A 13,300-nucleotide genomic window follows, 5' to 3' on the forward strand; every position below is an offset into this window, starting at 1 on the left:
TCCGCCTGCCTCTGTCTCCTGAGTGCTGGGATTAAAGGCGTGCGCCACCACCGCCCGGCACATTTTAACCTTTTTAAGGAGAATTTTAGTGAGAAAGGAGGAGGAGGAGAAAAAAAGTGTAATGAGCTTCCATCGTCTTGCTTTAATAATTATCAACCGGTTTCCATTCTTATTTTATCCTCTATTGTATTATTTTACTTTTTTTTTTTTTTTTTTTTTTCGAGACAGGGTTTCTCTGTGTACCTTTGGAGCCTGTCCTGGAACTCACTTTGTAGACCAGGCTGGCCTCGAACTCACAGAAATTCGCCTGGCTCTGCCTCCCGAGTGCTGAGATGAAAGGAGTGCGCCACCACCGCCCGGCTATTGTATTATTTTAAAGCAAATCACCAGGTGTGATGGTCCTCACGTATAACCCCAGAAATTTTCAGGTATCGATAAGGCTATCAGGAGTTCAAGGTCATCCTAGCTTACACAGAGAGTTTGAAGCAAGCCTGGGCTACTTGAGATCCTGTTTCATCACCTCTCGCAAAGCATATATATCATCGCATGGTTTTAGCTTTAAATACTTAAGTATATACTCTTAGCAGACACTCCCAGAGACATCTACTCTAAAACCTCAGGATCATCTAATATTTACTTCACATTCTATTTTCAATACCTAATCAATGCCTGTTATAGTCGACTTATTACAGTTACGATGCAAATGAGTCCACCGACCTGAGCTACTTCCTATAGTCAATGTCCTTTTTGTTTGTTTGTTTGTTATTTTGAAATAAAGTCTCATTATGTAACGTAGGCTGGTCTCTAATTCATGGGTGATCCTCCTGCTTCAGTCTCTCGAATATTGGAATTAGAAGAATGCGCTACTACACCGGCAGTATTTGGTCTGTTTTTTTTTTTTTTTCTTTTCTTCTTAAGATTCCTTTTTTTCCTCTATGTGATCATTCTTTTGGCCCTGCGTAGTGGCCTATGCACTCAGGAGACAGAGGCAAGCTAATCGCTTTGTAAATTCGAAGCCAGTTTGCCCTACATAGCAAGTTACAGCCAGGAATACACGTGAGACTCTTGCTTCAAAGAATAGCTGTCCTGAATCTAGTGATGCTCCTGCCTCAGCCTCAAGAGCGCTGGATTTACAAGCCTATGTCAATGAGCTGTCATTCCAACTTGAACAGATACAGAGCAGTATCCTCCTGCAGACATCCTGTCTGCGGTTTATGGTCCTTGAAGATATCTAGATAATCCTGCTGAGCAGTCCAGATAATCCTGTTCAGCGGGTTGTGGTTCCCCGCCAAAAGTCTAACCCAATGGTTTCAAATGTGGTTTTGCACCCAAAGTCTAGACCAATAGTTTCTAAAAAATCACCTTGCCCCATACCCCTTCTACCCAATCCCAAGTTGCCAATTCCTGGCTTGTGGTTTTTCCCTATAAAAACTCTCGGCCGGGCGGTGGTGGCGCACGCCTTCAATCTCAGCACTCGGGAGGCAGAGCCAGGTGGATCTTTGTGAGTTCAAGGCCAGCCTGGTCTACAGAGCGAGATCCAGGAAAGGCACAAAGCTACAGACAAACCTTGTCTCGGAAAAAAAAAAAAAAAAAAAAAACCCAAACAAACAAACAACAACAAAAAACCCTCTCTACACCTGGGCTCGCGGCTGCCGCCACATTTCCTTCCATCTGCTGTGCGGTGGCCAAGGTTGAACCTGAATAAAAGGACCCTTATGTGCTTGCATCAGAAAAAAAAATGAGCTGTCATTCATTTCTTTCATTCATTTACTTAATTATTTTGAGACAGGGTCTCTCTACATAGCTTCAGCCTACGTATGTCCTGGAACTCATTACGTAGACCAAGCTGGCCTCGAACTATGAACTCACAGAGATCGGTCTGCCTCTGCCTCCTGAACGCGAGGATTAACGGTCTGCACCACGCCAAGGCCGTGATTCATTTTTTGGTAGTACTTTCCTCTGTCCCGCCTTTTCCCACTCTAAGCCAAACCGAGCTTCCCACGGGCCCGCCCCTTTCTACTCTGAGCCAATCCGAGAAGGACAGGAAGTGCTCCACTATCTTTCCCAGCGTTACGAGCGGGGCTTCCCTCTGGTCCCGCCCCCTTTCCTCACTTGAGCCAATCAGAGAGGAGCTTTGAGCTTCCGCTAGCTCCGTCTTCTCCTGGGCCCGCCTCTGTCCTCTGTGGCCAATGCGGGCGGGCTTGCCGACGGCATGGCTTCCCTGGTTCTGTGAGCCCGGTCCTTCTGCTCGCAGGCCGGCGCTGTCTGCGTTTGCTGGCGACCTGCGGGGCTTGGGCTCCGCGGAGGATGGGTGAGGACGGGCTGGCCAGAGTCTCGGGCGGGCAGGAGGAGAGCTTCTCTCCCCACGCAGGGACCATCGGTTGTTGCACTCCGGTGTTTTACTTTTTGTTTTTATTGTATTTTGTTTTTCCCTCTGTCGTTTCATTGTAGTTTTGTTTTTCTTCAGAAAGGGCCTTGTTTTGTACTCTAGGTTGAGCTAGAACTCACCGTGTAGTTCAGGAGAGTTTGAGACTCACCTGGGTGTAGCCCAGGTCTGAAACTCATTTGTGTGGCGACTCGCTCGGCACTCAGTATGTAGCTCAGGCTGCCTTGGAAGTCACTACCCAGGAGGATTAGGAAATGGTCATGTAGCCCAAGCTAGCCTCCAAATTTACAGTGTTCCTCTGGCCTCAGCCTACTGAATGCACATATTAGCAGGGGGTAGTCACTACTGGGAACACGGAGGACCAATCCATTCTCTTAACTAGTCTTTTGCCTTTCTAGGACTAAGGTATGTGTTTTGAAGGAAACTGGCCTAACCTCAGAATGAAAAAATGGCTCCCTCCTTGTACACATGTTTCAAGACTTGTGGGTCTACTGAACACACCTGTAAACTCAGGTTCAATAGACCCACAAGAAATTTTAGGTTTCAAGTCCTTTGAAATTTCTTTCAGCTTCAGTGTTTAAGGCAAGCCTCAAATTATTAAAAAGTTAGGTGTGGACTGGAGAGATGGCTCAGTGGTTAAGAACACTTGCCACTTTTCCAGAGGGCTGGGGTTAGTTCCTAGCATCCACAAGCACCTGTAACACCAGCTTCAAGGGATCTAGTGTCTTTGTCCTTCATGGCTTATTGTACACACGCACATGTGCACACGCACATATATATATATATTATATATATATATGTGCAGGTACACAAGCCTACGCATAACTAAAAGTTAAAGTAAATATAAAAAAAACTCAGGCCGGTGGTGGCACACGCCTTTAATCCCAGCACTTGGGAGGCAGAGGCAGGCGGATCTCTATGAGTTCGAGGCCAGCCTGGGCTACAGAGTGAGTTCCAGGAAAGGCGCAAAGCTATGCAGAGAAACCCTGTCTTGAAAAACCAAAAAAAAAAAAAAAAAAAATCAGGGCGTTGGGCATTGTGGTATAGGCCCTTAGTCCCAATACTTGGGAGGCAGAAGCAGGTGGATTTCTGTAAGTTTGAGGCCAACCTGGTCTGAATAGTGAATTCCAGGATATCCAGAGCTAGAGAGAGCCTCATAAAACGAACAACAAACAAACAAAAAAGGATAGACATGGTGCTGTTTGGATAGTGAGACAGGAGGATTGTTGTATGTTTGAGTGTGGCCTGGTCTCCATAATGAAATCTTGTTTCAACCAAAAATAAATCAACCATTGAAATTCTTAGATTGTTAAATATGAAGTTTGCTTTTAATTATTTTTATTTTTTTAATTTTTGATTTTTATTTTTTAAGACAGAGTTTCTCCGAGTAGCTTTGGCTGTCCAGGAACTCAATCAAAGTCAAGAGATTTACCTGCCTCTGCCTCCCAAGTGCTGGGATTAAAGGCATGCACCACCATCGCCTGGCTGCTTTTAATTTTTTTTTTTTTAAAGATTTATTTATTTATTATGTATAAAGTGTTCTGCCTGCATGCATGCTTGCAGGCCAGAAGAGGGCACCAGATCTCATTACGGATGGTTGTGAGCCACCATGTGGTTGCTGGGAATTGAACCCAGGACCTCTGGAAGAACAGCCAATGCTCTTTAACTGCTGAGTCATTTCTCCAGCCCCTGCTTTTAATTCTTGAAACATCAGTGGGCATCTTTGTGTGTGGCTGCATGCATTGTTACATCTCTGTGTTGTTTTAAACTCAGGTCCTCCTCTGGATGTGTGGGACTTTTCTTCACCTTTGCTGTTGCTGTGGGTGAACAGGTTCTACATCTATCTGGGCTGTGCTCTGGGAGTCACTCTTTGGATCTGTGTCCAGGTTGTCATCAAGAAGCAGGTAATTGGGGTATCTTTTTCGCTCTCACTTTCTCCCCTTAAAACATTTTATTTTTAATTGGGTGCCTATGTGTCAGTATATGCACGTGAGTGCAGTGCCTGTGGAGGCCAGAAGAGGGCGGTGGATCTTCTGGAGTAGGAGTTGCATGTGATTGTACCTGAATATAGGTGCTGGGAACCAATCTGGGGTCCTCTGCAAGCAGAGTATATGCTTTCAGGAGTTGGTTCCTTCCTTCTATCATGTAGGTTCTAGAGATTGCTCTCTAGCCATCAGGCTTGGCCACAGGGCCTATGCTCACCTACCCTTCTAGCTCATGAGATAGAGTTCTGTTATGTATCTCTGGCTGGCCTGCTGCACACTATGTAGCCAACTCTAGGCAGTCCTCCTGCCTCCACCTCCTGACATTCCTAATGCTCATAGGAATATTAAATCACATTGTTGTTTGTCTAGATATTTTAAAATTTATTTTACATCCCGACCACAGTTTCCCTCTCTCCTCTCCTCCCATTCCCTCCCCCCACTATCTAGATTCTTTTTAATACCTTAATTTTAGAGACTATGTTATAATGGACTAAGTCAGAATCAAGATTTTTATAATGGAATTTTAATCTACAAAGAGAAATAGCTGGGTGTGCTGGTATATGCCTTTAATCCCAGCACCCGGGAGGCAGAGGCAGGTGGATCTCTGTGAGTTTGAGGCCAACCTGGTCTACACAGTGAATTCCAAAACACCCAGGGTTATGTAGAGAGACCCTGTCTCAAAAAACCCAAACCAAAACAATAAATAAATAAATATAAAGGAGAGAAAAATAAAGCTGTTTTGCACCCTTCAGGGAGTAAGAGAATCTTTCCTTATAACCACTAAACGTCAGAACATAAGAATGCACAGTTTGCCCTCCTTATCCTGGTGGTGTTCAGGATTAAACCAAAAGAATAGAAAATATTTGGCAGCTGGGCTGGGGAAATGACCCAGCTGGTCAAAGCTCTTGCCATGCAAACCTGACAACCCGAATTCAATCCCCAGAACCCACATAAAACCTGGATGTGGGCTGGAGAGAAGGCTCTGCAGTTAAGAACATGTGTTGCTCTTGCAGAGGACCCGAACTCCGTTCCCAGCATCCATGTCAGGTGACTTATAATGGTCTGTAACTCTAGTACCGGGGGATCCAACACCCTCTTCTATCCTCCATGAGCATTTGACTCACAGGTGTGCTCGCGCGCGCGCGCGCGCGCGCGCGCGCACACACACAGACACAGCCAAACTTCTTTATCAACTGTGCAGATCTCCTTATTTGCCATGTGACCTTTTCTTAGATACTGTTTCTATTCACCTCAGGAGAGAGGGCTGTGGCAGACTAAAGGAATGTTTTCATTCAAGCCGGGCTTTGTGAGCCTGTCAGTTTATTGGGGTTATTACCAGCAGCTCGAGTACCACTTGGGAATCTGTGTCACCAGCATGGGTGTCACCAGCATGGGTGATGACTGGACATCTCTGAAGGCTCCTGCACACCTTGCAGGCAGCTCCATGGGGAGCTCTTCTTCTTCCCAGCAATCGTCTGCTGCTTACATAACCATGGTGGCGGGGGAGCTTCTTGAGTCTCCTAAGTTTGTGAGGTTCATGCCTCTGTTGAGCCTCCCTGCCAGAAGGAATGTTTTAGTTTGGAGAAAGGAGTTGACAATAACATTCTCAAAACCAAACAGTGTAAAAGCTATATAACATTTTCATTGGATCAAATGTGTAAGTATCTATAGATGGTTTAAAGTCTCTGCAAGGAGCCGGGCGGTGGTGGCGCATGCCTTTAATTCCAGCACTTGGGAGGCAGAGCCAGGCGGATCTCTGAGTTTGAGGCCAGCCTGGTCTACAGAGTGAGATCAGGACAGCCACCAAAACTACACAGAGAAACCCTGTCCCCCCCCCAAAAAAAAAAACCAACCCCCCAAAAAAGTGTATCTGGGAGGATGTGTGTAAGTTCTAAGTAAATTCTATGTAAATTCTATGCCTTTTTTTTTTTTTTTTTGGTTTTTTGAGACAGGGTTTCTCTGTGTAGCTTTGCGCCTTTCCTGGAACTCACTTGGTAGTCCAGGCTGGCCTCGAACTCACAGAGATCCGCCTGGCTCTGCCTCCCGAGTGCTGGGATTAAAGGTGTGCGCCACCACCGCCCGGCTTTTTTTTTTTTTTTTAATGAGACATTTGAAGCCAGGGTGGAGGGAGCAGGTTTGTAATCTCAGTACTTTGCAGGCTGAGGCAGGATAATGATTAGTCTGAGGACAGCCTGGGCTACACAGGTAGACTGTATCTCAAAACAACAACAACCAAAAAAAAAAAAGCAAAAGGAAATTACTTGAATATTGTTGTTGGTGTGTGTGTGTGTTTGTGTGTATGTATGTATATGTGTATGTGTGTATGTGTGTGTGTGTATGTGTATATCATCTGAGTGTAACAGTTGGCTTCATCAGATCCTGTGACTGCTTGCAAGAGACCTCTGGAGATCAGGCTTGGTGACTTGATTTTCCCTTCTAGGAGGAGGGGTGGTCTGAGACCCAGCTGAGATTCTGGTCGCTTTCCCCAACCTCATTTCTCTTGGCCAGTTGTATGTAATATTGTTCTGAGTACACATAGCCTTGTGGTCTTGGAAGGTGCTGGAGTCTAGAGATTGTGGGAGGTTACCTGAGCAGAGGACTCCACCCACACAGCTGTAGAGAAGTCATCCTCCATTCTGGGCTGGGACTTTAAGGTCCCCAGGTTGGGCTTCGGTGGAATGGTTTGTTGTTGGAGTCCATGAAGGAGGGGTAGACATTGTGTACATCTCCCTAAGGGAAGAGGTCCTGTAGCTATGTGTGTCCATCTGTCCTGGAACCAGTCCTCCATAAACAGGTAGGCTACAGCTTTCCTCTGCAGGGAATGGGTATATGTAAGTTTGAAAAAGGTGGGTCCTGCCTTTTAAGGACCCAGTGAGATCACAGGGATGAGTTGAGGGGTACACCCAGAAAAATGAAGAGAATTACAGAGTCAGAGTCCGAGCTCGTTTTTATTCCTCCCAAAGTGAGGGAGAGTCTTGATGGATTCCCTTCTCTTCTTTACCTTCAAGGTCACTCGCTCCCAGCAGAAAAGTGTCCCTGGAGCTACCGGCAGCTCCCTCTCCCTTCAGAAGAAGGAGTCACACGTGTCTGGAGTGAAGATTTTCTACGGATCACAGACCGGCACTGCCAAGGTGAGGGCTTCGAACAGTGCTTCTCCTTTGGTTTCTCAGCGTTTAAAGAAAATTCCAGAAACCTCCTTTAGCGGTGAGTTTCGTCATTCTTGCAGTCTTTCTATTCTTCTCTCTGTTCCTTTCTGGAATGGTGGATGGCTTCCTTCTGTTGGATCCGGTGTCTGTAGGTCCTGAGCTCGAAGGGCCCCGAAGCCCTTGTCTGCCCCTGGAGGATGGAGATTCTGGCCTTGGGGATAGGACGTGGGCTTCAGGCACATCCAACCCTGAGACACTGTGACATGACATTGTAATCTCACATGTGAGAACTTCACAGTGAGGGAGAAAGATTGCCGAACACTGGTAATGAAGCATGTGTGAGGTTTTTTTTGGGGGTGTGGTAGGCTGCATTTATAGTTTCCTTGTGCCTGTGCCTCTTCTTTTGGTTAGAAGAGTCTGACACTAGCGAAAAGTGAATCACGATGATGGTGTTAGGGTTGGGTCCCACCTCTGGCAAGTTCGCCCATCTGTTCGATGCAGTCAGTGTGCTAAAGGCAGGGAAGGTAGATGGAATCTACCGTAACAGTAGATTCAAACTGGAGATGTGTGGGCCAGAGTCCCTTGGCTTCTCTTCGCCGATCCTCGTGTCACTTGCTTCCCTGGAATGAGGGTCACAAGTGTTGAGTGCTTTCTAGGAAAAGACTGAGTAAGGCTACCATGAGAATGAATCATTAAAAAAACAAACAAACCCAATTCAACAAAAAAAGCAAGGGCTGTTAGTTTGTGTGCTGCTAAAGAGGGTCCTACTGCCCTCTTGTGGATATTATACAGAAGAGCTGTTTGGTTTTGAGACCGTCTCAGGTGGCCTGTTCAGAATAATATTCGTTATCGTTGTTCATTTAAAAAATTATTTATTTTAGTGTGTGTATGAGCATGTATGTGGGCACACGTGTGGCGGCCAGAGGACAACTTGCAGGAGTCAGTTCTCTCCTTCCACCATGCAGGTTGGGGGTGGGGTTTAAACTCGGAGTAGCAGGTTTGGCAATAAGTGTCTTTACTCACTGAGCCCTCTCACTGGCCCCATTCAGAGCCTTAAAGTCTTTTTGTTTTTCAGACAAGCTATCTTTTGTGCCAGGAAGACCTCAAATTCTCTGTGTACCAGAGAATGACCTTTGCTGAGTAATTCTTAGGCTTTATCTTGACATATTAACCACACAATGACTCCTTTTAATTGGTGGTCATTGGTAATTAAATTCCAGTCACATGGTTGTGTTTCTGGCTGCAAGCCTCTATCCTGAAGCTGTTTAAGTGCCCTCTCTGGTGAGTCATGTCACTGGCAAGATAGTAAATTTGGGGGTTTTAGAGACTTTGTGCTTAGTAACAAGGGTCAACTGCTTATCTTTTCATATATGCTCTTGTACTGATGATGTGTAAATCTAATTAATCTTATCAGTAAAAACCAGGAGTCAGATATTGGGGTAAAAACCTGAAAGATCAAAGCAGCAGGGGAGCAGCCATCAGTGACTTCCTACCTCTTCTGTTCCTCTAATCAAAAGGGCCGAGATCCTAGCCTCACCTTACCACTTCCTGTCCCTCTCCCTACAGTCCTCCAATCCTCCAGTCCACCCTCTGACTCCAAGCAAGCTTTATTTGTCATTACACAAAGAAAGTATCACACAACATACTGACACTCTATGGATAGTGAGCATGCTCTCCCTGCCCCAGCTTGTACTCTGTCCATCCATCTGAGTATTTTCTTCCATGGTGCTCATGTATCTTCTCCTGACTCTTGTCCATCCATCCAGTAAGCCAGAAGCTTCTTCAGGACCAGGGCTCCGTCCATCTTGTTGGTCCGTGTATTGTTGCCCGGAAGTGAGGCTGGCATGTTGAGTGCCCAGTCAGTGAAGTGCCTATAGCTGACAGTTAGGGGTCATAGGGGCCATGTCTTGGGACTGCCAAACAGAAAAAAAGGAGGGTGTTTTTCTTGAGTGTCAAAACCTGCCTGGAAATTGAACTTTCCTCCAGCATTTGGTTCCTTCCTGTGCTTGGGAGAGCTGACGAGTGTGTTCCTTGGGGTTAGAGGGCAGCTGCCTCCTGGGCTCTGCCGTCTCTGCGTCTTCCTCCATGCAGTAATAACTTGTCTGTTTCCTCCCTCCTATCTCTTGCTGTAGCTGACTCCAGCCCAGAGCCTCCCTGGGTTCTGTCAGACATGACATCGCCGCCAGGACTTCCTCCTGTCTGTCAGTTAGCTTCTCGTGCCCCACCCTTCAGCTGTGTTTGTGCGCATGTACGCATGTGCATGTGGTAGCCAAAGGACAACCTGTGTAGAGGTCACGAGCATAGCAGGCTTTCTTGGACCACCAGCCCCCAAATCATGACATGGAGACTAATTATTAATTATGAATGCTCGGCCTTAGCTTAGGCTTGTTTCTAGCTAGTTTTTTTTTTTTTTTAACTTTAGTTTACCTCATCTGCATACTGTCCATCCTGCTTTCCTGCTTCCTCTGTGTCTGGCTGGCTAGTCCCCAGCTGGCTGGCCCCTGGCTGGCTGGCTGGTTTCCTTCCCTTTTCTCTCTGCCCACCAGCCCCACCTGTCCCTCCTCTGCCTACCTATTATCTGATCAGCTTTTTATTAGACCGATCAGGTGCCTCAGGCAGGCAGGGTAAAATAGCAACACATCTTTACATAATTAAACAAATGCAGCATCAAACAAAAGCAGCACATCTTTACTTAGTTAAACAAATACTCTCTTGCACAGCACACGGGATCCTTGTGCTCACAGATAAGCACTAGGGAAACTGGGAATGTTAAACAGGCAGGGTCATCTCTTCAAAGGAAGAGATGTATAACCTGCTTTCCACCCAGAAGGCTAGGAATGGATGTGGTTAATAGCCTGGTGACCTCTGTGCTGTATGTAGGGCCAGGCCACACCTGACTCCTCAGACTATTATGTGTATCCCAGACTCTTCCTCCCTAGACCCTCATCTTGAGCATTGTTTCTTAGTCAGTACAGCCCATCTTTATGGGAGGGGCCATATGCACTTTGATGAGATGTAATCATGTCTTTAAGCTTTGTTGTACATGTGGGATTGAGTTAATTATCATCAGGAAAGTTATTTTCCAAAATTGTGCTGGGCTTAAATATGGCTGAAATAAACTGCTTGGGCTCTGACTCTAGAGGTTCGAACCAGCACTGGCTGCTGAGTCATGTTGACCTGGACTTCCTTCTGGTCTCACTTGGATTGACACTCTGCTGCCACAACCCCCCCCCCCCCCAACAAACAAACAAACAAAACCTTGGATGTTCTTCAGGTGCAGTCTACCTTGTGTTTTTGAGACGGGGTCTCTTGCTGGCTTGGGAGTCTCCAAATAGGCTAGGCTGGCTGGCCAGCGAGACTCAGGGAACCACCCGTCCCTGACTTCTGGATGCTGGGATCATAAATACATACCATCATGTCTGGTTTCAGCTTTTTCTTTTCTTTTCTTTTTTTTTTTTAAAGATTTATTTATTTATTATTTATACAGCATGTATCCCTGCGGGCCAGAAGAGGGCACCAGATCTCATTACAGATGGTTGTGAGCCACCATGTGGTTGCTGGGAATTGAACTCAGGACCTCTGGAAGAGCAGACAATGCTCTTAACCTCTGAGCCATCTCTCCAGCCCCTCAGCTTTTTCTTATTTAAACATTATTTCTCTCTCTCTCTCTCTCTCTCTCTCTCTCTCTCTCTCTCTCTCTGTGTATCTATGTGTATCTATGTGTATCTATCTACATGTGCCAGAATGTACAGGTGGAGGTCAGAAGATAGACTTGGGTGTTTGTCCTCATTTTCCACCTTGTTTGAGACTGGGTCTGTGTTGTTTAAGGCTGTGGACCATGGGCCAGCTATCTTCCTAGCTTCTGGGGATTTTCCTGTCTCCAAGTCCCATCATGGAGGAGTACTGGCATTCCATTGTGTGCTCTTGTGTCTGGCTTTATATGCATCCTAGGGATTTGAACTCAGGTCCTCGTGCTTATGTGGGAAGCACCTTGCCCACTGAGCTATCTCCCTAGTCTAGCTTCATTTTAAAAAAAAAAAAATTATTGCTTTTATTCAGGGAGAGGGTGTGTGTGTATGCGTGGGTGTGTGTAGGTCAGAACAACCTGTGGGAGTTGGTTTTATCTTTCTTTTTTTTTTTGAGACAGGGTTTCTCTGTAGCTTTGGAGCCTGTCCTGGAACTCACTCTGTAGACCAGGCTGGCCTCGAACTCACAGAGATCCGCCTGGCTCTGCCTCGTGAGTGCTGGGATTAACGGCATATGCCACCACCGCCTGGCAGTTTTATCTCTCTACCTTGTTTGTCCCAGGGATCTCACCTAGGTCATCAAGCGTGGGTACAAGTGCCTTCCTTTATGCCCTGGGCCATCTCACCAGCCCCCAGCTTCTCTATTTCCTATTCTCTTCACAATTTTTCTATTCCTATTGGGCAAAATCAGTGTGGATTTAGTCCCGTACACACCTTTATAGATTGGGAATCTGACTCAGTGCCTCACCTCTGTAAGAATACCCCGTTCATGATGAACACTCGGGACAAAGTTGCTGGAGAAACATCCACCACAAGTGCTGCCATGATCCTTTGCCAGCTGGAGCAAACAGCAGCTTTCCTTATTTGGCCCTCTGCAGAGTTATTTTTCATTTTCTCCCCTCTTGTTAGGGATTTGCAGTGACTCTTGCCAAAGCAGTCACCTCTCTGGACCTGCCTGTGGCCGTTATTAATTTGAAGGAATATGATCCAGACGACAGTCTGATAGGAGAGGTTGGTAATTGTCTTTAATTTTTTTCTTCAGTTAAAACTCCCAAATTTGGGGCTGCAGAGGTGGCTCAGTGGTTAAGAACTCATGTGACTTTTGAGGAGGATCCAGGTTTGGTCCCAGCATCCACCTTGGGTGGCTTACAGCTGCCCATAATTCCAGATCCAGGGAATATGGTGCCGTCTTCTAGCCTCGTTGGGCACCTGCACTTATGTGCACATATCCACACCTATACACACAATTAAAAAAAAAAAAGACAACAAAAGACGTAAAACCCAAATTTAATTGATCACCTGTCCTGTTGGGTTATTAGAATTTCCAAAATAAATTGAATTTTCCTGCTGAGCCATTTCAACTGGAAGCTTTTCCACTATGACTCAGAAACTTTGATTTATTTGGTTTTTTTTTTTTAAAGATTTATTTATTATGTACACAGAAGAGGGCGCCAGATCTCATTACATGTAGATGGTTGTGAGCCATCATGTGGGTGCTGGGAATTGAACTCAGGACCTCTGGAAGAGCAGTCAGTGCTCTTAACCTCTGAGCCATCTCTCCAGCTCGATTTATTTGTTTTTTTGAGTCAAGTTCTTGTCCTGGCCCTCGCTTGACCTCAGACAGAGGCAAGCCTATTGTCTCTGCCTCTTGAGAGTGCTGGGATTCCTGGTGTGCCACTTTCCTCAGCTTGAGCCAGCATTAAGAAATTAACTTCACTTAGATAATTAATAACTTTTGTATTATTATTTTTTACAGATTTATTATGTCTTTTTATTTTTTGAATATCAGTATTTGCCTACCTGTCTGTCTGTAAGTGCACCATGTACATGGCTGGTGCCCGTGGAGGCCAGAAGAAGGCATTGCTGAATCCCCTGGAACTGGAGTTGTAGCTGGTTTTGATCCCCCGTGTAGGTTCTGGGACTAGAACTTGGGTCCTTTGTAAGGGCGGCAGAAGTAACCACTGAGTCACTTCTCCATCATATCTTGATATTCTTGTAATCATTCTTATTTATAATATCCTTCTGATGTAAATACTG

At 45.8% G+C, this 13,300-nt stretch overlaps 1 protein-coding gene across 4 annotated transcripts in view; it reads left to right on the top strand.

The window, feature by feature from the left end:
* Positions 1 to 2,179: 2,179 nt before the first annotated feature.
* The window catches only part of LOC128121113 (S-adenosyl-L-methionine-dependent tRNA 4-demethylwyosine synthase TYW1), a 168,880-nt gene continuing 157,759 nt past the window's right edge, over positions 2,180 to 13,300 (top strand). For all 4 annotated transcript variants that reach the window (XM_052755580.1, XM_052755578.1, XM_052755579.1 and 1 more), the window contains exons 1-4: positions 2,180 to 2,311; positions 4,160 to 4,290; positions 7,380 to 7,502; positions 12,173 to 12,274. In XM_052755580.1, coding sequence (XP_052611540.1) covers positions 2,308 to 2,311; positions 4,160 to 4,290; positions 7,380 to 7,502; positions 12,173 to 12,274 — 360 coding nt within the window. In that variant the 5' untranslated portion in view covers positions 2,180 to 2,307. The remainder of the gene's footprint in view (positions 2,312 to 4,159; positions 4,291 to 7,379; positions 7,503 to 12,172; positions 12,275 to 13,300) is intronic.

The sequence above is a fragment of the Peromyscus californicus genome, unplaced genomic scaffold, assembly GCF_007827085.1.
Source record: "Peromyscus californicus insignis strain IS unplaced genomic scaffold, ASM782708v3 Scaffold_2__1_contigs__length_46816999, whole genome shotgun sequence".
NCBI lineage: Eukaryota > Metazoa > Chordata > Mammalia > Rodentia > Cricetidae > Peromyscus > Peromyscus californicus.